Source organism: Brassica napus, chromosome A5 (assembly GCF_020379485.1).
Source record: "Brassica napus cultivar Da-Ae chromosome A5, Da-Ae, whole genome shotgun sequence".
Lineage (NCBI taxonomy): Eukaryota > Viridiplantae > Streptophyta > Magnoliopsida > Brassicales > Brassicaceae > Brassica > Brassica napus.
The window spans coordinates 2,319,086-2,339,354 of record NC_063438.1 but is presented as its reverse complement, the minus strand read 5'-3'; the positions used below and the strand labels follow the sequence as shown (position 1 = coordinate 2,339,354).

General features: G+C 30.8%; 4 protein-coding genes across 4 annotated transcripts; all 4 read right to left on the bottom strand.

The window, feature by feature from the left end:
- Nucleotides 1-483: 483 nt before the first annotated feature.
- Nucleotides 484-4,896, bottom strand: BNAANNG19260D. Its single transcript, XM_013835683.3, has 7 exons — nt 2,984-4,896; nt 2,803-2,889; nt 2,437-2,679; nt 2,191-2,352; nt 2,056-2,109; nt 1,575-1,721; nt 484-1,037 (listed from the first exon to the last, which is right to left on the bottom strand). The coding sequence occupies exons 1-7, from the start codon at nt 3,131-3,133 to the stop codon at nt 666-668; spliced, it is 1,215 nt and encodes a 404-aa protein (XP_013691137.1). The 5' UTR covers nt 3,134-4,896; the 3' UTR covers nt 484-665.
- A 3,133-nt stretch (nt 4,897-8,029) lies between these two features.
- Nucleotides 8,030-11,881, bottom strand: LOC106392491. The gene is made up of 7 exons (XM_022720430.2): nt 10,911-11,881; nt 10,461-10,547; nt 10,110-10,337; nt 9,804-9,968; nt 9,669-9,722; nt 9,435-9,581; nt 8,030-9,353 (listed from the first exon to the last, which is right to left on the bottom strand). The coding sequence occupies exons 1-7, from the start codon at nt 11,067-11,069 to the stop codon at nt 8,970-8,972; spliced, it is 1,224 nt and encodes a 407-aa protein (XP_022576151.2). The 5' UTR covers nt 11,070-11,881; the 3' UTR covers nt 8,030-8,969.
- A 1,329-nt stretch (nt 11,882-13,210) lies between these two features.
- LOC106392356 lies at nt 13,211-15,980 on the bottom strand. Its single transcript, XM_022720238.2, has 7 exons — nt 15,479-15,980; nt 15,287-15,373; nt 14,982-15,206; nt 14,719-14,880; nt 14,548-14,601; nt 13,882-14,028; nt 13,211-13,758 (listed from the first exon to the last, which is right to left on the bottom strand). The coding sequence occupies exons 1-7, from the start codon at nt 15,626-15,628 to the stop codon at nt 13,387-13,389; spliced, it is 1,197 nt and encodes a 398-aa protein (XP_022575959.2). The 5' UTR covers nt 15,629-15,980; the 3' UTR covers nt 13,211-13,386.
- A 1,317-nt stretch (nt 15,981-17,297) lies between these two features.
- LOC106392355 lies at nt 17,298-19,947 on the bottom strand. The gene is made up of 7 exons (XM_013833175.3): nt 19,627-19,947; nt 19,443-19,529; nt 19,144-19,359; nt 18,885-19,046; nt 18,723-18,776; nt 17,986-18,132; nt 17,298-17,886 (listed from the first exon to the last, which is right to left on the bottom strand). The coding sequence occupies exons 1-7, from the start codon at nt 19,774-19,776 to the stop codon at nt 17,515-17,517; spliced, it is 1,188 nt and encodes a 395-aa protein (XP_013688629.2). The 5' UTR covers nt 19,777-19,947; the 3' UTR covers nt 17,298-17,514.
- Nucleotides 19,948-20,269: the final 322 nt, after the last annotated feature.

The window sequence follows — 20,269 nt, the reverse complement described above, 5'->3', positions numbered from 1 at the left end:
CTCCAAAATCCCTATACACATTTGTATGTATGGATTCTATCTCCACAGGACGTTGTTGTTGATTCTCAAATTGTCTTTTTTTGTGTGGTAAAGTCAAATATGGCTACTTTACTTTCTCGTATTAAGAATATTTGTTGTGAGGAATATTTGGAGAGCTATGTCATGTAATGCCCCACTTAGGGTTCAAATTGTGATATACTATACTAGTTCTGTTCAGAATATTTCTAGTTGATCTTTTTTTTTGTTAAAATCATAAATATTATTAGAGTACTTTTTAGTTTCACAAATTGCATTAATATTTGCTTAGATTATAATATTTCCTACTATCCTCGTGAAATTGATAAGGGCCCTTTGATTTATAAAACTTATAGAATCTCTGATTTATAAAACCTACAGCTTCCCATCAGGGTAGGGTTTGGTAGAAAATATTTATTCTCGTATATAAAAGCCTCGTAAGCAGATCAAGAGCAAATGAACTGAAGATCTTGTCAAACATATATATATATTATTATTTAAATTACAGACACGCGAAATTCGAAAAGCTTTTCACACACATATTATTAACTTCTATGACGTGAATTATTTTTCTTACTCATACGTTCATAGTCGGATACATGCAGCCATGTACGTAAAATACTAAAAATATTTGAGCACACAGATCCAAATCAAGGGCATCTCGCGTTCAGGCCAGGGCCACCGTAAAAGAAATAAACCCCCCAGGTAGTTCCAGCATCTCCTGCCTTAACGTTGTAACAGTTAGAATTGGTAATCTGGGGGTAAAGTCCTTGTGCTTCTCTCAGAGTATTGAATCCATCGACCGTCATAAGACTCCTGAAAAAGCTCGCTTTCCCAAAACCTTCATCTGCAAAATGTCCACTTCCCATGTCCGTGGCAGTGTGTTGCCCACCAGTCTCCACGTTAACGATTTCACCTCCCCATAGAACTCTCGTAGCTCCACTTCCGATAGAATTGAATAACTCGCCAGGCCAGTACCCGACGAGCTCTTCACCTATCCGTAGCCACCAGTTTCCGCTGTCCTAGATATAATCGACAATCCATTTTGGGTTGAGATGCAGATATCATATAACGTACGTAATGGGGAAACTCAATTATATTGTTATAAAAATGAGAAAAAGACATTATATATGTTTTTTTTGTAGAAAACACGTTACTACCTTCAGAGGCGTGCCTACCCTATTGATTTTGAGGCATTGGCCTCAGGCCCCTTCTCATATTAGTTCATTTTAGGGCCCCAAATTTATAGATTATGACATAAACACGTGATAATATGCTTTCTTTTAATAATCAAACATCAATTTATATTTTCTTTTGAGCATTAACTTCTGGTTTTCTTATTAATGTTGAAAACTTCTTTGTCTATGTAGAATTTTGCTAATAACAAGACATATAATGTTTTCAATCTAAGTTTTTGATAATTTTTTAAGCTGTTGTTTATTTGTCAACGTATATTAAAAATACTATTATTATACTAAAATTACTAGATATTTATTATTAAAAATAAAATTAGCTATTTTGCCTTAGGCCCCTATTACGCTAAGCACGGCACTGAGTACCTTCCATATAAGCATGGAAAGCTCGTATTGATTTCCGTTGTATTCTGAGACGGTGGTGTAGGCTCCACCTACTGTGACAATACTGCTCCTTTGAACGAAACCTGGGCAGTCGGTGTTGTAGCACCCTGTCCTTTGGTATCCATCGGCCTATTTTCAACAAAAAAGATTAAATTATGATTATCATCTTTAATATTTTTATTTTTTTTTGTTCATGAATCTGCACAAATAAAAAAAAAAGACACTTTTATAACAAAACTTGTTTTTTTTCTAAAAAAGTAGCATATATTTTATATATATTTAACAGATCTAAATTTAAATGCTAAACACCATTAAAAAATGCTAAACACCGGACTATAAAACCTAAGCTCTACAAAATAATTTTTCAGGTTTAAAGTCGAAAATTAGCTAAAACTAGCTACTGAGCCGTTTAAATGTTTTAATGATTAGCTTTAACATGTTGAGGTAGAGAATGAGAACTTACCGTCCAGTAAACGAATAATCTTACATTATTATCACCATATTTTCCTGGATAAACCTATAGATTACGGAAAACAAATGTAGTGTTAATTAAGATGTTTTGCATATGAATGATGTAATATACGGACTACTACAAGACCTGCAAACCAGCTTCAATTGTGTTAAGAGCAGTGCCAGCTCCAGACGAGAGCCAAGTCTGAGCCAAGCTGAACTCGTTGCGAACTTGAACTTGTGGTTTCCAGATATTCACTGAAAATTGTGTCCCGAAATACAATCCGTTCATGGCATTCATGACCGCGTACTAAACCAGCTCCAAAAAGAGAACAGTGTAAATAAAGCCGCAAGAGAGACTAGAGAGTAATTAAAACAAGAACAATAAGTGTACCTCATGGCCTATACTTGGATCATCTTCGAGAACACTACTTGAACCATATAAAAGGATGCCTGGAGTCATCGTCTTTTTCCCAAAACTCTCAATGGATTTTGATCGTAAGATATCTTCTTTCTTTATTCTTCTTATCGGAACTGTATCTTTAGGGCATCTTCCATTCTTGGTCCACGCCTGAGTAGCGTTTATCTTTTTCTTGGTGTACGTAGACGTACTTTCCGGTATAAAGCTCGGTCTCATCTACGTGCAAAAACTTGACGTTTCAACATCATCATGCATAAATTTTTTTAAAAATTTAAGCAAAAAAAACATCATCATGCATGCATATATAAACAAAAGATGGCTTGTAAATGAAAGTCAAACCTGGATGGTGTGATTTTTAAGCAGAGGATGATCAAAAGCTGGTTGACTATGTACTGGAACACAATCTATTATATCACCATCTTCGCTCTTCACAAATATTAAAGTGAAACATTCAGTGAAGTTTTTCCCACGAATAATCAAAGCATTGAGTTTATGAATATGTCATTTGTATAATATATACCATAATGGATATAAGAGCCTGCTTGTTGAGCCGCTTCAAAAGTCTTTGTACTTTGATTTCCTGGTGATCGGAGAACTCTTTTCCATAGAGACAAGGAGAGATTATCACTCCTATCATCATCAGTGCTACTGTGTAACCGGCCATTCCCATTATGGTTGATTGTAATCCTTAGAATTGAAAGTACTCCAGTAATTTTTAGAATTTTCTATCAACTATCAATGAAATTTATAGGAGTAGATTGCTCATATATTATATAAACTAAGAAATTGGATAAAAGAAAAACATTAGTGATTACATTAACACTACTAATGAATATAGACTCATGACTTAAACATCATCGCCGCCCCACATGATTTTAAAATCCATGAAAACTGACTCAAAATTAAACGCCATCAAAGCAAGCAAGTTTCTCTTGTTATACAAGTACACAGCTTGACTTTGTTTTCCATGATCTCAAGTAATGCTCCAGCTACAGAATACTTCTATATAAGATGACATTTTCTGAATTAAATTTTATTATTATTTTGAATATATTAGATGACTTTTATGTATTCATGATGATACACGTAACATGACCAGGCAAATTGTTGTCAGCAGACAGCAGCGGGCACAACTAAGGAAGTGTTATTGGATATATATATATATATATATATAGTAGATTAAATTTAATTCTATAGGTTTATAATCTAGTGTTATTCATTTAACTGATTTGAAAATTTAATTAAAATATATTGTTATTACTTGTTATATTTAAAAGATTTTGAAATCTATTGTTATTGGTTCTTGTACTTACAATCTTGTATATATTGTTATTCAGTTTTTTTTTTCAATGAGTGTTAAAATTTATTTATCAAAAACCTTTTTGTACATCTAAAGGGTAGACTACTTTCCTACGCTAACTGTTTTTATATTCTGTTAAACCAAACGCTCAATCCTTCATCGTACTTGTGGTCTCTATTTAAATCATATGTTATTCATATTTGATAGTGTAGAAATGTCATCAGATCTTATGATAAAGACTCTATATCCGACATAAGGTTTGCTCAAGTTAAATGATGTGCGTGTTATAGGGAAAATGGCCATTTTCGACCCCTAATTTTCGTGTGATAAATACGACCTAAACTTAGAATTAATTTGAATTTAAACCTACTTTGACTAACATTGCATTAGTCAACTGTAAATTGAACAAAATGACGTCGTTTTGTAACTGAGGAAATTTTATAAATTTTGCATTTATGGGAATCAAACCTTGGTCCCGTAGATATAGTATGGATGTAGTTACCACTGCGCTAAAAGGCTTCCATTGTTTGCTTATTAGATTTAAAATATAAGTACCTTTTATCTGTATATCCTAAGGAAATAATTATTTTTGTTTACAATTTTTATTTATTACAAGATATAATTGAATCAGTAATTTATGTACTTTAAGTTTTTTTCTTTTACACTTTTACACATGTAGTCAAAACTAAAATGACATTTTATAAGTTATTCAATCTAGTTTTAAAATGACATTTTTCACATAGTTATCTAATTTTAAATTAAAAAATCCATATATAATAGTGACGTCGTTTTGTTCAATTTAACGGTTGACTAACGCAATATCAGTTAAATGTAGGTTTTACATACACGGTTTAGAATTTTTAGTTTAGATTGTATGTAGCACTTATCTTTTGTTTGAGTACGAAAAGACACGACACGAATAGTAGGGGAGAAAAATAGCCATTTTTCCGGTCTTATATGCACGTGATGGAGTCTTTGGTTAAAAGTTAAAACTAAGTTCGAGTTCAAAAGGGTAATTAGCTGGTGGAGCTCAAGATATCTTCATCGTCGTCTTCCTCCTAGATTCTATTACAGAAACAGAAAGAGCGAGAGCTCCAGGTGAGATGAGAGAGGAGATTCTTGGTGTATCTAGTCTCATTTCCTAAATCTTGTAACTCGGTTTAGAGCTGAGTATTGATTTGAGCCAAGACTGCAGGACGAATCCTCAGGATGACTGAATGTAGTTTTTTTTTCTGACAGACTGAATTTAGTTTAATGTGTAAAATAGATCGATCACAATATGATAGACATTTTTATTATTAGATGATAGTACCCATAAGTAAAACAGAATCTCATTGAATTTAAAAAAAAAGAAGAAAAATCTAAAGATTTTGCATTAGAGACAAATTAACAATTGAAAACAATGAGCCTACATCCGTAACCATTAATTTAATTGAAAACAATATCCCCTTAATTATTTAAAAAATGAGACAATGAGCCTACATCCGTAAAATTATTAGAGACAAATTAACAATTGAAAAAAATGAGCCTACATCCGTAACAATTAAAAACAGTGAGCCTACATCCGTAAACATGAGACAAAATCTCTAATGCAAGATTTTAATTTTTTTTTTAATCTTCAAAAAAAAAAATTATTTATTTTTTAAATAAAACAGAACCCAATTATTTTTTTTAAAAAGCTATAGTCCTAACCAGGCCTGAAACTTTTATCCGAGATCCGGATTCGATCCGATATCCGATCCGGATCCGATCCGGATCCGATCCGGATCCGATCCGAAAATCCAGATATCCAGAGAGGTCGAATTCGGATCCGGATAGTAAAATGTTGGATCCAGATATCTTGATTTTTTAGTCCGAATATCCGAATCCGTAAGTTTTATTAATAACTATTTCAAAAATAGTAATATCTATATATAAAAACTAATTTTATTTAATAGATTTTCATTTTTATAATAGTATATATAAATTTTATATAGATTTTGTAGTATTATACATAGAAATAATTAAAACATTATTGTTAATATTTTTATTTATTTTAAGGATCTAGATTCGAATTTGGATATCCGCGGGATATTACAATTTTTAGAAGGATATCTGACACCCAGATATCCGAAAACCCCGAATAAGGATAATAAAATTATGGATCCGCCGGATATGGATCTGAATCCCGATCCGTTCCAGGCCTAGCCCTAACCAATTCAACCAACATTGATTAATACATGTAACAAATTAACAATTGAAAACCAGATCAATGTAAGCTTAATTAGTTATGGCTGTAACTTTTAAAAAAAATTGCTGCAGAATTGAAGCAATAAGATTTTATGTTGTAGCTATAAGATTTTATGCTGTAGCTGTAGTATTGTAGCTGTAGAATTGTTTTCGGTGAGTTTCTTAAAGAAAATATGATTACCAGGTATTATCTATATATTTATTATAATATGAAATTAAATAGAAATCAAAATTAAATTGAGAAATATTTACTCCGTTTCAAAATGATCGAGATTTTAGAGTTTTTATGCATATTAATAAAATATACTAAATCTGAATTAAATATATTATTTTTTGTGATTAACTATTTTATATAACTTTTAACTAATAAAAATTAATAAATATAATTATTTTTAAAGTTTACAATTTACTGTGATTTCTTATTAAAATTATTAAAAAATAGAAAATATTTTTTTAAACAAAACTTTTTTAAAAATATAGATCATTTTAAAATAGAGAGAGTAGTAATTAATCACATTTTATGAACTGATTAATTATTATACAATTATCAAATGCTTATTTTAAGTAAATGAATATAATAGTCAAGTATCATATATAATCAACATATGTGAGATTTTATTTATATTTATGAAATTTATAGTTGTATAACATATAAGTAGATATATATATATACATATATATATATATGTATTCTCCACATTAATTGTCATACTCTTGAGTTATACATGTAAATATGTATTAAATATATATATATATATATATATATATATATATATATATATATTACGTATACTTTAGAAAGAAAGGATAACATAAAGAGGAAAATTATTATTGAAAGCACTTGAGGTAGTGCTCTAGAAAACTTGCTCTCTAAAGCCATAAACTAAAATAAAGTTTGTTGTGGCTGTTTTAAAATGAAAACTAAAGTTTGATTGCTTTTATTTTTTGACTGTAGATAATAAAAATATGGCTGTGTACAGCTTTTACAGCTGTTACCAATCATCACTGTAATGAGTTTTGTTGTGTTACTTATTTACAAAATTTTATATAGTTTTGGTGTTTTTGGAATCATATTTCAAGTTAGAATCATTTTTAAAAGGGCTCAATCATGTTACAAAAATCAAATGATATCATGTTAAATTCATAAATACAATGACACCTATTTAATTTTTTCTAAATCATATATCTTAAATTTTATTTGACCAAAAAAATCTTAAAGTATAAATGAATCAAATTTTTTAAAAAATGATATACATTTTTTAAATGATATATATATATATATACATTTTAGCATGTCTTAAATTGTAAGTGACTCAAAATTTCAAATTCTAATGGAGTTACCTTCAACATATACAACCAATAACACTCTAAATGATATTCTATGTGTTTATGAAAAAAATGTATTTTGGTGTTTTGACACATTAAAAACAAACTAAATTTTGACTATAACCATATTCCTTATAATTTCAAATTAATAGAAATTCAAAAAATACAATTAATTTTTTTTTACAATTTATCATTATTAACTAATACAATACATAAAATATATAATATATTTTAAACAATATTTTTAGTAAATATTAATATTTTAAAAACAGATACATCCTATTTGAAAAGAAAACAAATACTCCATCTGTTTTTAAAAGATACATATTCTAGACTTTTCACATATATTAAGAAAACTCATTAAATATGCATTGTTTTTTGTGAATAACAATTTTCCATAACTTTAAGCCAATAGAAATTCAATAAACACCATTAATTTTTTTGAAACTTACAATTTTTCATAAAATCATACATTGAAAAAAGTAAAAAAAATGTATCTTTTTAAAACAATTTTTTTTTTCATAACATACATTTTTTAGAAACGGAGGGAGTATATATCAATCGTAGTCAATACTTAAAACAAAATTACGGGTAACATACATTAAATACTGAAATTACTGGTCAGATAAGAATTATTAAAACGTCACAAATTCAACTTGGTTTACCCGTTGCTTTTTCCTTTTGTTTTGAGTGCACGCTAGCTGTTCTATATTTTTGTGTCTTTTTTTTTTTTTTTTTTTTTTTTGGTCAAATTCTATATTTTTGTGTCACTTGTAAAGTTTCTAATTATTGTATAGATTTAACCAAAAAAATTGGTTTGTAGAACAAAATTTTTGTGGGATTTTAATTATAGTTTTGACTAAACTTAAAACGTAATCAAACCGAATAAAAAATTTACAAGTAATTTACAATAAGGGTAAAATTATTATTTAATATGCCTATCCGATTCTGAAAATTCTGGATATTCAAACTGAAAGATTCTGGATCCGGATACTAAAATTTTAGACCATCTCTAATGTGGGTTTTTTTTATTAGAGTTCTTAATATATGTATTATGTATATATACATATATATATTGATTTTCAAGTTTTGATATCTGAATTCAGATCCAAAAAATTTTAAATATATTAAATTTAATTTTTTAATAATTGTTATACAAACTAAAGAGAGAATGAGTTCTCAAGGCACTTAAACGCCCATGTATGTACATAATGCGGCCGTTTCTCTATCACTCCGAGTTCCACAACGGCCACTAGTAGTAAAAATGGAGGAAAGCGAAGCCAAGAGCAAGAAAACAGGAGCCTCTCGCCCCTGCTGCTTATGCAACCAGAGACGTGCAAAAGACCCAAAACCCTTCAACAGGCAAACTCTTTTAAGTTTCGTGTGTTTGTGTTTTATCTAAGACTTGGAACAACTTCATTACTGTAAAGTTTCGATCTTTATGAATCCAAAACCCTTCCATATGTAGGTGTTGTGATCTCTATCTCGAATTGGATCAAACTTATCGTTCTGGTTAGTTGGTTTTGGATTCTGATGCGGAAAGTGTCAATCTTTAATTTATGTCTCTTGCAGGTTTTTTTTTGCTAATCGAATTTATTTTATATATTTTTGACATTTATATAAGACATTTTAGTTTTGGCTTAATCTAGGCTCATGGACAATGAGGATTGCGACCAGGTCCACCATAGAAAAAGTAAGTTCCCCACCTCTGGCTAGAGCCAACTTGAAGGTTATAGCATTCAGGCCGAGTCACAGTAGCTTCAAGATTTTGTGGAGAGGGTGTAATCGGATAGTTAGAAGTATCTATGTACTCTAAGCTATTGAAGTAAGCAGCCTTCCTAAACCCTTTCTCTGCAAAATGGCCACTCCCCATTTGCGTAAGCGTATGTGTCCCCCGGCCACTAGTGTAATACACAATCTCACCTCCCCATGCGATCTTTCGTGCCGAGGCTGCTAGCTTGGGGACTATAAAGCTTGGCCAGTATCCGATTAGATATGTCTCAAACTTCAACCACCAAAGTCCAGTTTCTTGATCCTAAAACGTGTTTCAACTTAATCAAAAAATGACCCTCTTTGTGAAAATGTTTAGTTAATATCTCTTCTAAATGAAGTATACCTTCTCAATGGTTAGAAGGAAGTCGTATTGTTCACCGTTGTAAGTTGAGAAAGTGTTGAGAGCTGCACCAAGGGAGATGTGTCTGCTTACTTGAACAAAGCCTGGACAGTCAAGATTGTAACATCCGGTTTCTCGGTATGTATCGCCCTAAGTTTTTTTGGTGGAAAAGTATTATTAGTATACAACGTCGTCAATTAAAAGATTGATATGAAAAAACAAAAAAAGAGAACTTACCGTCCAATAAGCGAAAAGTCTTGGGTTTTTGTCACCATACAAAGCATGCAAGATCTTTTTTAAAGCAAAAAAATGAAGTTAGAACTATTAGGTTAACAAAATTAACGGTGACCTCAAAAAAAGAATAGTAGTTACCTGCCAACCAGACTCCAAAGTGTTCAAACCAGTGTCCCAATCTCCATTAACAACCCATGTTTGAGCCAAACTAAACTCTCTTGTCCTTAGAACATTTGGTTTCCATATACTTATACGGCTCTTGCTGCCATGGAACTGACCATAGTCCACGTACACACACGTATGCTACAATTGAATTTGATTAAAAAAACTATGTTGTTCAATCTCAACGTATATATTCAATACTTCACTTTAAATTGGAGCCTATTGAAATATGTCTGGCCTAAGCTCTCTTTTTATATTTGAGCCGGGCCAGTGTATACCAACCTCATGAACTTCCTCGGTCTGAGCACCCTCAGTATGATAAATAGTTGGTGGTGGACTCTTTCTTCCATAGTTTTTGATGGAACCTGATCTGATAAGATCATCTCTTGTTGTTCTTCTGATGGGAATAGTGTTCTCAGGACATTCACCTTTTGTTCGCCACAATTGGTGTATAATGTATGTCTTATTACCTCCTGTTTTGTCCCTTATCGAGTTACTTCTTGGCCTCCTCTTTTAAAGAAAAACGGTGCAACACGTGAAATGTTAAGACTACAATATCAACTTTTAATGAGAAAAGAAATATGTGTGTTCAAAAGAAAAATGAGAAAAGAAATATAAAACTGTATTAGCAACCTGAATGGTGTGGTTTTTGAATAAAGGATGATCAAAAGCTGGTTGGTCGTAGATCCATACACAATCAATTATATCTCCATCTGGACTCTAAAGAAATCAATGCAGGAAGTTAAAAGCAATTAGTCAAAATAATCTTGAAAATTATTTTTTTCTGTACTCTTATCTAAGTTGTAGTGAAACCTCAAAAAATATTTAAAAGATAAATTATATATTTTTATATTTGCTTACACTATGATTATAATTAATTAAAATCTATAACCAATCCAACCAATAGTTCAACAGTAGTACTAGCTACGCAGGGTAGAAAGAGACAAAAATGAATAAATCTAATTTTTGCATAGAAACTTACCAATCAAATAAAGTAAAACAAAACAAAACAAAACTACTAAGACGTATTACAAAAGAGAACAAAGGGAATAGAAAATTAGAGATAAATGTTTTTCTCAATACATGGATGGATTTAATGGCCGGTTTGTTGAGTTGTTTCAACCGTAGTTCGATTTCCTGCTCATGGAGATCGGAAGGTTTGCTCTTTCCTGGAAAAGTTCCGACTACAATTGGTATGACCATACCGAGAATTAGGAAAAACATGATCTTATTAAGCATCATTGCATAGGAGGGTTGCGACTAATATTGAACTATTAGTGCATCTTAAGCATTTGAAAACAATTTTTGGACATAATTGGATTAGTATATATAATAACTTGTAAGAAGTAACATTAATAACCCTTTTCATATATGAAAAAAACATTAATCAACCTTTGGTATTGTAAAATAAAATAATCTAAATGATTTAATAGTCTTGTTAAATATAATTCAGTGTCCAAATTATAAGTTTTTGTCAATAATCTAAGATTTAATTTTACTAAGGAAAAGACTATTTATATTATTATGCAATTCCCCCATCAAAATCTAAATCAATCATATAAACTAAGATAGTATCGATAAATCCATAAAATCATAAATCACAGAAATTACACGATATAAATATTAATTGTAAAAAAATAAATATAAATGAAAATGTTAACTATTTTCTAAAATATATATGGTATCTTTTGAAAATAAACTGCAAGCAATATAAATAAGTCTACATATAAAAATCATTGAAAACTTATATAAGTTTCCTGGTTAAAAATAAGCTTACCAAACTAACAACAAATTCTAAAAGTAACAAGTATATATAGTTTTTGACAAAAAAAAAACAAGTATATATAGTTTAAATTCATTTAAAATATATAAAGACCAATAAAAAGTAAATCAAACCATAAATAAAATTAATTTGATAGACAATAAGTCTATAAAAACCATAAAAGAACATTATTTCTTTCCAATGAATGAAATACACTCTCTTACAAAAGAACATTTAAACGTATGTTACGTTATTAATTTCTTAGGAAGTAAACCTAATATTAGCTAAATGTAATAAATAATATATATATATATATAAGTAAAAATATCTAATTGAAAGTCTTACTAGATGTTCCTCAAAACTGTATTGTAAACTGTTGTCTCATTTTGGGAGATACATGAATGTAAAGTGCAGTTAAAAAAATAGAAATATAAAATAGTTATAGTTATAGTAAAAGATCACGAATATTGTATACTAGAAATATGTGAAAATATTAGTTATCTCTCAATATATATGTATATAGTTTCATATAAAAGTAAAGGTACATAAATCTTACAAAAATATATGTCAATGATATTTGGTGCCAACATGGTTGGAAGATCCATCTATTAGAATAAGAATGAATTTTTTCAGAAACAAATCTTGCTCATTTACTAAATCACCTAAAAACTCTAAAATTAAGGAAATTTCACTTTCACCATAAACTTTATAAATAAATAAAACAATTTTGGTCCCAGTTAATTAAACATTTTGTAGGATTGAAAGAGATAGAAATATAGTAAATAGTTGATGAGATATATGTAAAGTACCGCTTTGGATTCGATTTCTCTTGGTCACCCATAGACACTTTAAATAACAAGAAAAATCGAATTTCTATGGATTTCGTGGTGATTAATTTTTGGGTCTAGAATTTTTTTGGGATCATACCATGGCTATAAAAAATATATATATGCAAAGTAAACATTGTTATAATTTGTTGTACTCTATATTATCCTATCAACATCTTAGTAGATATATGTTTATAAGAGTTGATTCCTCATATTTTTATAAACTAAGAAAATAGATAATTTCTAGTCGTTACATTTGCAACGAAAATGAAAACTGACTCATGACTTAAACTTAAACATCATCACAACGCGTCATAAATCAAAATCAATGATAAGTCATTCATGATTTAAACATCATCAGAGCAAGCAAGATTCTCTGGTTGTACAAAGACTTAGTCATAATGCGTTGCGTCCATATATCCATGTGTATGTATGGATTCTATTTCCATTCAATATGTCTATTTTTTGGTAAAGTCAAAAACAAGTCTATTTTTTGGTAAAGTCAATTATGGCTACTTTACTTTCTGATATTACGATATTCGTTGTGGGGGTTATTTGGCGAACTTTGTCATGTAATGCTCCAGTTAGGGTTTACATTGTGATGTACTAGCTCTGTCCAGAAGATTTCAGGTTGCCTTTTAGTTGATTTTCTGCTAAGCATCTATATATTATTAAGAAATAAAATGTTTAGGCTTTACAAATTGCATTAGTATTTGCTTACCGTGTTGTATTTATTATTCTGATTGTGACTTAATTAATTAATTATTATTCCATTTAACTCGTAGGCAGACAGATCAAGAGAAATTAATTATTATTCCACTTATACACACGTTATTCAAGGACACAAGTACGTAATATTAACTTTTTTGACGCGGATTTTTTTTTTTACTTACTCACACGTTCATATTCAAATACAAACAAATATGTAAAATCCTCAAAATATTTGAGCTGTTGAGCACATAGATCCAAATCAAGGGCATCTCTCGTTCTGGCCAGGACCACCATAGAAGAAATTAACCCCCCAGGAAGTTCCAACATCTCCTGCCTTAATGTTGTAACAGTTATCATGACCTGTCGAGGGGTAAACTCCTTGTGGTTCTGTCAGAGTATTGGTTCCATCAATTGTCATAAGATTCCTGAAATAGCTCGCTTTCTTAAAACCTTCATCTGCAAAATGCCCACTTCCCATGTCGGTGCTCGTGTGTTTCCCATCGGTCTCCCTGTTAATGATTTCACCTCCCCATTGAACTATAGTAGCTCCATTTCCTAGAGAGTTAAATAACTGGCCAGGCCAGTACCCGACAAGCTCTTCACCAATCTGTAGCCACCAGTTTTCGCCGTCCTATAAATACTCGACAATTCATTTTGGGTTGAGATGCAGATATAATATAACATAGGGAGCAGCTCAATTACATCTCATTAGTAAAATATGAATTTTTTTTTTATATATGTTAGTACTTGGTACCTTCCATATAAGTATGGAGAGCTCGTATTGATCTCCTTCGTATTGTGAGACGGTAGTGAAGGCTACACCTACAGTGAGACGATTGCTCCTTTGAACGAAACCTGGGCAGGCGTTGTTGTAGCACCCTGTACTTTGATATCCGTCGGCCTATTTTCAAAATAATTTTTCTATTATGATTATCGTCTTTAAATTCGTAAATTTGCGCGCATACAAAAATTTAGGAGATACTTTTTTTTGAAAATTTGATAAATTAAGAGATACTTTTATATCATTTTTAATCAAAAATAGAGACTTAAATTTAACAAACCGTTTAAATTTACATCTTAAACATCAGATTCTAAACCCTAAGACCATCTCCATATTGTGGGGATGTTGATGAGTTTTCCTCACTAATATAATATTGAACTGTACACTACCTTGTTCATTAAATTTATATATTTACTTTTAATTAATTAAAAATAATAATATTTTACAATTCGGATATTCAGATTAAGTTTCTAATTAAGTGATGGCCATGTTCTAAACACTACAAAATAAACAGTCAGGTAGGCTTAAACTCTACTACTAGCTTTTATTCAAAAAAAAATTCTAATACTAGCTAGTGAGCCGTTTAAATTTTTATATGGTTAGCTTTTTAACACGTTTTGGTAGAAAATGGGAACTTACCGTCCAGTAAACAAATAATCTTAGATTATTATCACCATATATTCTTGGAAAAACCTATAGATCAAGGCAAGCAAAGGCAGTGTTAATTAATTAAGATGTTTAATTAGCATATGAAAAAAAGACTTCGAATATTAACAAGATGTAGTTAAGGATGGATAAGAATTACAATACCTGCAACCCAGCTTCAATTGTGTTACGAGTAGTGCCAACTCCAGACACGAGCCAAGTCTGAGCCAAGCTGAACTCGTCGGGAACTTGAACTTCTGGTTTCCACATATTTACTGTACATTTTGTCCCGAAATACGTTCCTTGCATGGAATTCATGACCGCGTACTAAAGTAAACCAGCTCCAAAAAATGGGAAAGTGTAAGTTAAGCGACAAGAGAGAGAGACTGCAGAGTAATTAACACGAGGACAATATATAAAAGGTGTACCTCATGGCCTCTACTTGGATCATACGTATTATCTTCAGGGATGCTTGGATTCGTCTTTCTCCCAAAACTCTCAATGGATTTTGATCGTAAGATATCTTCTTTCTTTATTCTTCTTATCGGAACAGTATTTTTAGGGCATCTTCCATTCTTGTGCCACGCCTGAGTAGCCTTTATCTTTTTCTTGGTGTACGTAGACGTACTTTCCGGTATGAAGCTCGGTCTCATCTACGTGCGAAAACTCAACGTTTCAACATCACCATGCATGTATATATAAACAAAAGATAGATCGTTAATGAAGTTAATACCTGGATGGTGTGGTTTCTAAGCAGAGGGTGATCAAAAGCTGGTTGATTATTTATTGGAACACAATCTATTATATCTCCATCTTCGCTCTGTCAAAGATTAAAGTGAAACATTCAGTCTCAGTAAAGTTTTCCTACGAATAACCAAAGCATTGAGTTTATGAATATGGAATTTGTATTATTGTATAAACTAACCTTAATGGACATAAGAGCATTCTTGTTGAGCCGCTTCAAAAGACTTTGTACTTTGATTTCCTGGTGATCGGAGAACTCTTTTCCATAGAGACAAGGAGAGAGTATCACTCCTATCATCATCAGTGCTACCGTGAAACCGGCCATTCCCATTTGGTATGGTTAATTATAATCCTTAATTAAAACCTACTCTTTAGTATTTTATAAAATTTTCTGTTAACTACTATTGGAATTTATAGGAGTAGATTGCTCATATATTTTATAACTTAGGAAATTAGATTGAAAAAATTAGTGGTTACATTAACACGTTAATATAAATTGACTCATGACTTAAACATCATCACAATCCCTCATGACTTTAAAATCCATGAAAATTTACTCATGAAGTAAAGGTCATCAAAGCAAGCAAGTTTCTCGTTATACAAAGACTTTGGTTGACGTTGTTAATCCATTACCTTTCAAGTGCATCTATGGTCATAGACTCGTATAACGAATATTCATTCTGAGGATATTTTTTTCTAAAACAATTTTGAGGATATGTTGGCGATCTATCTCCGTAAATTTCTAACTACAGTTTACACTCAGGATATTTTTATATTAAATGAATTTGTTATGTTCATGCATAAATATAAATATTTACAAAAAAACTAAATTATTATAATTTACTACTATTATGTTTAAATAACTTATTTGTGTATAAATTTTTAAGTCATTTCATATTTTGTATGTTTGAAATGTATGTGACTCATAAGTTAGCAAGTAAAATCGACGAAGACATTGACCCATGACTAATCGAATCATCTTGTGTGTGAAACGCGTAACATGACCAAGCAAATTGTTTTCAAACGCGGGCGCTAATAAATTATATTTGCTTTGTACTTTCTATGCGAAAAGAAAACGATAGATATATCAATCGTAGTCAAGACTCAAAACAAATAACGGGGTAACATAAATTATATCTGTAATTACCGGTCAAAGAATAATTTTCCAAAAAGCACAAATCCAACTTGGTCTAGTACCGTTCTTTTTTTCCTTTTCGTTTTGCCTACACGCTAAGGATTAGGATTCATAGATTCATAATGATGAATTTGAACTTTGAAAACATTTGGTAAAATGATAAATTTAAATGGTAGAAGCACTTAGCTTAACATAAATAAAACATAAAGAAACTATATAACTTAAAATATAAAGATAAAGAAGTTCTATGGTTTAGAGAAAAACACTAAGGAACATCACTGATCATTAGACCGTTGTAGTCCTGATATCATGGAAAGACTGAGGAGAATGGAAAATTGAAAAAATTGTAATATTAACTCTCAAAAGAATAGTTACTATTATGTTATATAACTTTATATACTAAATATTTTCTTAATTAGATAAATATGAATATTTGAACATCTTAGTTTAATAAAGATACAATATTTACTAATAATAATTAGAAGTATCTAGATCACTACAGATAATATTCTAAATCTTTCTATATCTCATTTACATATTGTATGTGTGGGGATATGGCGAGACGATAAAAACGTAAACTGAGATGAACATAGAGGATAATATTAACATAGAGTTACAAAAACTGTAATACGAAATATTATCTAACGTGATCGTACCAGGTTGACAAAAGACAGAACTTTTTTTTGATTCACAAAACCAAAGATTAAAAAAAAAAAGTAAAAGCAGAGGAGATTCAACTTCGTCACCTAACCATTTCGGCTTCAGCTTCGGATCGGTCGGTCATTCCTCTCCAAAAACCTCATTAGGCTGATCAAGAGCAATTAACTATAAACTGAAGATTTTATCAAACATATATATATATATATATATTTGATAAGTAACATATTATTATTATTATTGTTTTATTCAAACTACAGACATGTGAAATTCAAAAAAAAAAAATTTGTTTTTGGACAACCAAAAAAGCTTTTACACATATTATTAAAGGACACGGATAATATAAACGTCAACGACGTGGTTTTGTTCATACTCGCACGCTCATATTCAAATACAAACAAATATTTTACCCAAAAAAAAAAAAATCAAGGGCATTTGGCGTTCAGGCCAGGACCACCATAGAAAAAATTAAACCCCCAGGAAGTTCCATTACGTCCTTCCTTAATGTTGTAACAGTTATCATTCGTAATCGTGGGGTAAACTCCTTGTGGTTCTCTCAGAGTATTGGTTTTATCAACCGTCATAATATTCCTGAAATAGCTCGCTTTTCTATGACCTTCATCTGCAAAATGTCCACTTCCCATGTCCGTGCTCGTGTGTTTCCCACCGGTCTTCTCGTTAACGATTTCACCTCCCCATAGAACTTCCGTAGCTCCCTTACCTAGAGAACTGAATAACTTAGCAGGCCAGTAGCCGACAAGCTCTTTGTTAATCTGTAGCCACCAGTAATCGCCGTCCTAGATATAATCGACAATCCATTTTGGGTTGAAATATAACTCAATTATATCACATTGTCAATAAAATAAGAAAAAGAAATTATATATGTTAGTACTTACCTTCCATATCATTACGAGGACCGCGATTTGAATACCATCGTATTTTGAGACGCTTTTGAAGGTTCCACCTACAGTGATACGATTGCTCGTCTGAACGAAACCTGGGCAGTTGGTGTTGTAGCACCCTGTCTTTTGATAGTTGTCGGCCTATTTTCAATATATTTCATTATGATTATCGTCTTTAACATATTCGTGAATCCCCGCGCATGAAAACCAAGATACACTTTTATATCATTTTTTGTTTTTCATTTAACTAATTAGTCTCTTTTAAATTTTTATAAACAGCCTAAATCTAAGATTATAAAACCTAGAAACATGCTTATCCATAGGGATTTTATTTTGAGCTTTTTCAACAATAAATTCTCAATATTTTAATATGAAATAAGTAAATAATTAAATTTTAATTTTAACTAAAAGATAAAACATCCATTAAATGACAAGTAGTTATAAGGTCTAAGGGATTCTTTTTTGAGAAATTTTCATCTTACATCTCTATTTATTTTTTATTTAAAAAACTACAATCTAAATAGTCTACCAAATCTCCTCACTGGAGATGTTCTAAGCTCTACAAAATATCAGTCTAGTTAAAAAAAAACTCCATTACTAGCTAGTGAGCCGTTTAAATTTTTAAATGATTTGTTTTTTTTTAACACGAGGAATATGGTGATAATAATCTTAGGCTAAAATCTTAAATGATTAGCTTTTTAACATGTGAATGGTAGAAAATGGGAACTTACCGTCCAGTAAACAAATAATCTTAGATTATTATCACCATATAATGATGGAAGAACCTGTAGATAGTTAAGCCAGATTAACAAAGGTAGTGCTAATTAAGATGTTTTGCATATGAAGAAGATGTACGTAGTTAATTAGGATGTAGGACGAGATAAGTACAAGACCTGAAAACCAGCTTCAATCGTGTTAAGATTAGTGCCAACTCCAGACGAGAGCCAAGTCTGAGCCAAGCTGAACTCGTTGGGAACTTGAACTTTTGGTTTCCAGATATTCACTGCAAACTTTGTCCCAAAATACTTTCCTTTCTTGCAATTCATGACCGCGTACTAAACCAGCTCAAAAAATGGGGAAAAGTGTAAATTAAGCCACAATACAAACTAGAGGGCTAGTGTTTAACACAAGGACATTATATAAAAGGTCTACCTCATGAACACTACTTGAACCATATAAAAGGATGCCTGGAGTCATCTTTTTCCCAAAATTCTCAATGAAATTTGATCGTAAGATATCTTCTTTCTTTATTTTTCTTATCGAGACTGTGTTTTCTGGGCATATTCCACTCTTGTGCCACGCCTGAGTAACATTTGTATAATTCTTGGTGTACGTAGACGTACTTTCCGGTATAATATTCGGTCTCATCTACGTGCGAAAACTTGACGTTTCAACATCTACCATCATGCGTGTAGATATAAACAAAAGGTAAATAGTAATTGAAGTCAAACCTGGATGTTGTGGTTTTTAAGCAAAGGATGATCAAAAGCTAGTTGACTATGTATTGGAACACAATCTATTATATCTCCATCTTCGCTCTGTAACAGAGATTAAAGTGAAACATTCAATCTCAGTAAATTTGCACGCATATATCAAAGCATAGAGTTACGAATATGGAATTTGTATAGTATAAACCTTAATGGATATAAGAGCATGCTTGTTGAGCCGCTTCAAAAGTCTTTCTACCTCGATTTCCTTGTGATCGGAGAACTCATTTCCATGGACACAAGGAGAGATTATCACCCCTATCACCATCAGTGCTACCGTGAAACCGACCATTCCCATTATGGTTTATTGCAATCCTTAGAAACTACTCTTTAGTAATTTTTGAAATTTCCTATCAACTAGAATTGGAGTGTTTAAGAGTAGATTGCTCATATATTCTATAAATTAGGAATCAGGAAAAATAAATTAGTTGTTACATTAACAACACTAATGAAAGTTGACTTATGACTTCAACATCACCACAACCCCTCATGATCTAAACATCATCGATGCAACCACGTTTCTCTAGCTATACAAAAATTGTTAATTTGTACTTCCATGTGCATTTTTGGTCATAGACTCATAACGCAGCCATATATATATTTGTATGTATAAATTTTTCGTAAAATTATGTATAATTTTATATATTGTTTTAGAAATAACTAGAAAATAAGCTAAAATGTTATTTGATTCGGAGTTAAATAAATGAGAATAATCATTTAAAGTTCATGCACATATATAAATTTTACAAAAAGAAACTATATTATAATTATTAAGTTAATATTTATTTTTT

Coding starts and splice junctions, on each gene's coding strand:
- BNAANNG19260D (XM_013835683.3), bottom strand. CDS start 3,133: ATGGGAATGGCCGGTTACACAGTAGCACTGATGATGATAGGAGTGATA. Junction 2,890..2,983: donor AGGCTCTTATATCCATTATG/GTATATATTATA, acceptor ATATTTGTGAAG/AGCGAAGATGGTGATATAAT. Junction 2,353..2,436: donor ATCCAAGTATAGGCCATGAG/GTACACTTATTG, acceptor GAGCTGGTTTAG/TACGCGGTCATGAATGCCAT.
- LOC106392491 (XM_022720430.2), bottom strand. CDS start 11,069: ATGATGCTTAATAAGATCATGTTTTTCCTAATTCTCGGTATGGTCATA. Junction 9,723..9,803: donor CTTTGGAGTCTGGTTGGCAG/GTAACTACTATT, acceptor GCTTTAAAAAAG/ATCTTGCATGCTTTGTATGG. Junction 9,354..9,434: donor TCCTTCTAACCATTGAGAAG/GTATACTTCATT, acceptor AACACGTTTTAG/GATCAAGAAACTGGACTTTG.
- LOC106392356 (XM_022720238.2), bottom strand. CDS start 15,628: ATGGGAATGGCCGGTTTCACGGTAGCACTGATGATGATAGGAGTGATA. Junction 15,207..15,286: donor TTAGAAACCACACCATCCAG/GTATTAACTTCA, acceptor TTTCGCACGTAG/ATGAGACCGAGCTTCATACC. Junction 14,029..14,547: donor GATTATTTGTTTACTGGACG/GTAAGTTCCCAT, acceptor TTTTGAAAATAG/GCCGACGGATATCAAAGTAC.
- LOC106392355 (XM_013833175.3), bottom strand. CDS start 19,776: ATGGGAATGGTCGGTTTCACGGTAGCACTGATGGTGATAGGGGTGATA. Junction 19,360..19,442: donor TTAAAAACCACAACATCCAG/GTTTGACTTCAA, acceptor TTTCGCACGTAG/ATGAGACCGAATATTATACC. Junction 17,887..17,985: donor TCCTCGTAATGATATGGAAG/GTAAGTACTAAC, acceptor GATTATATCTAG/GACGGCGATTACTGGTGGCT.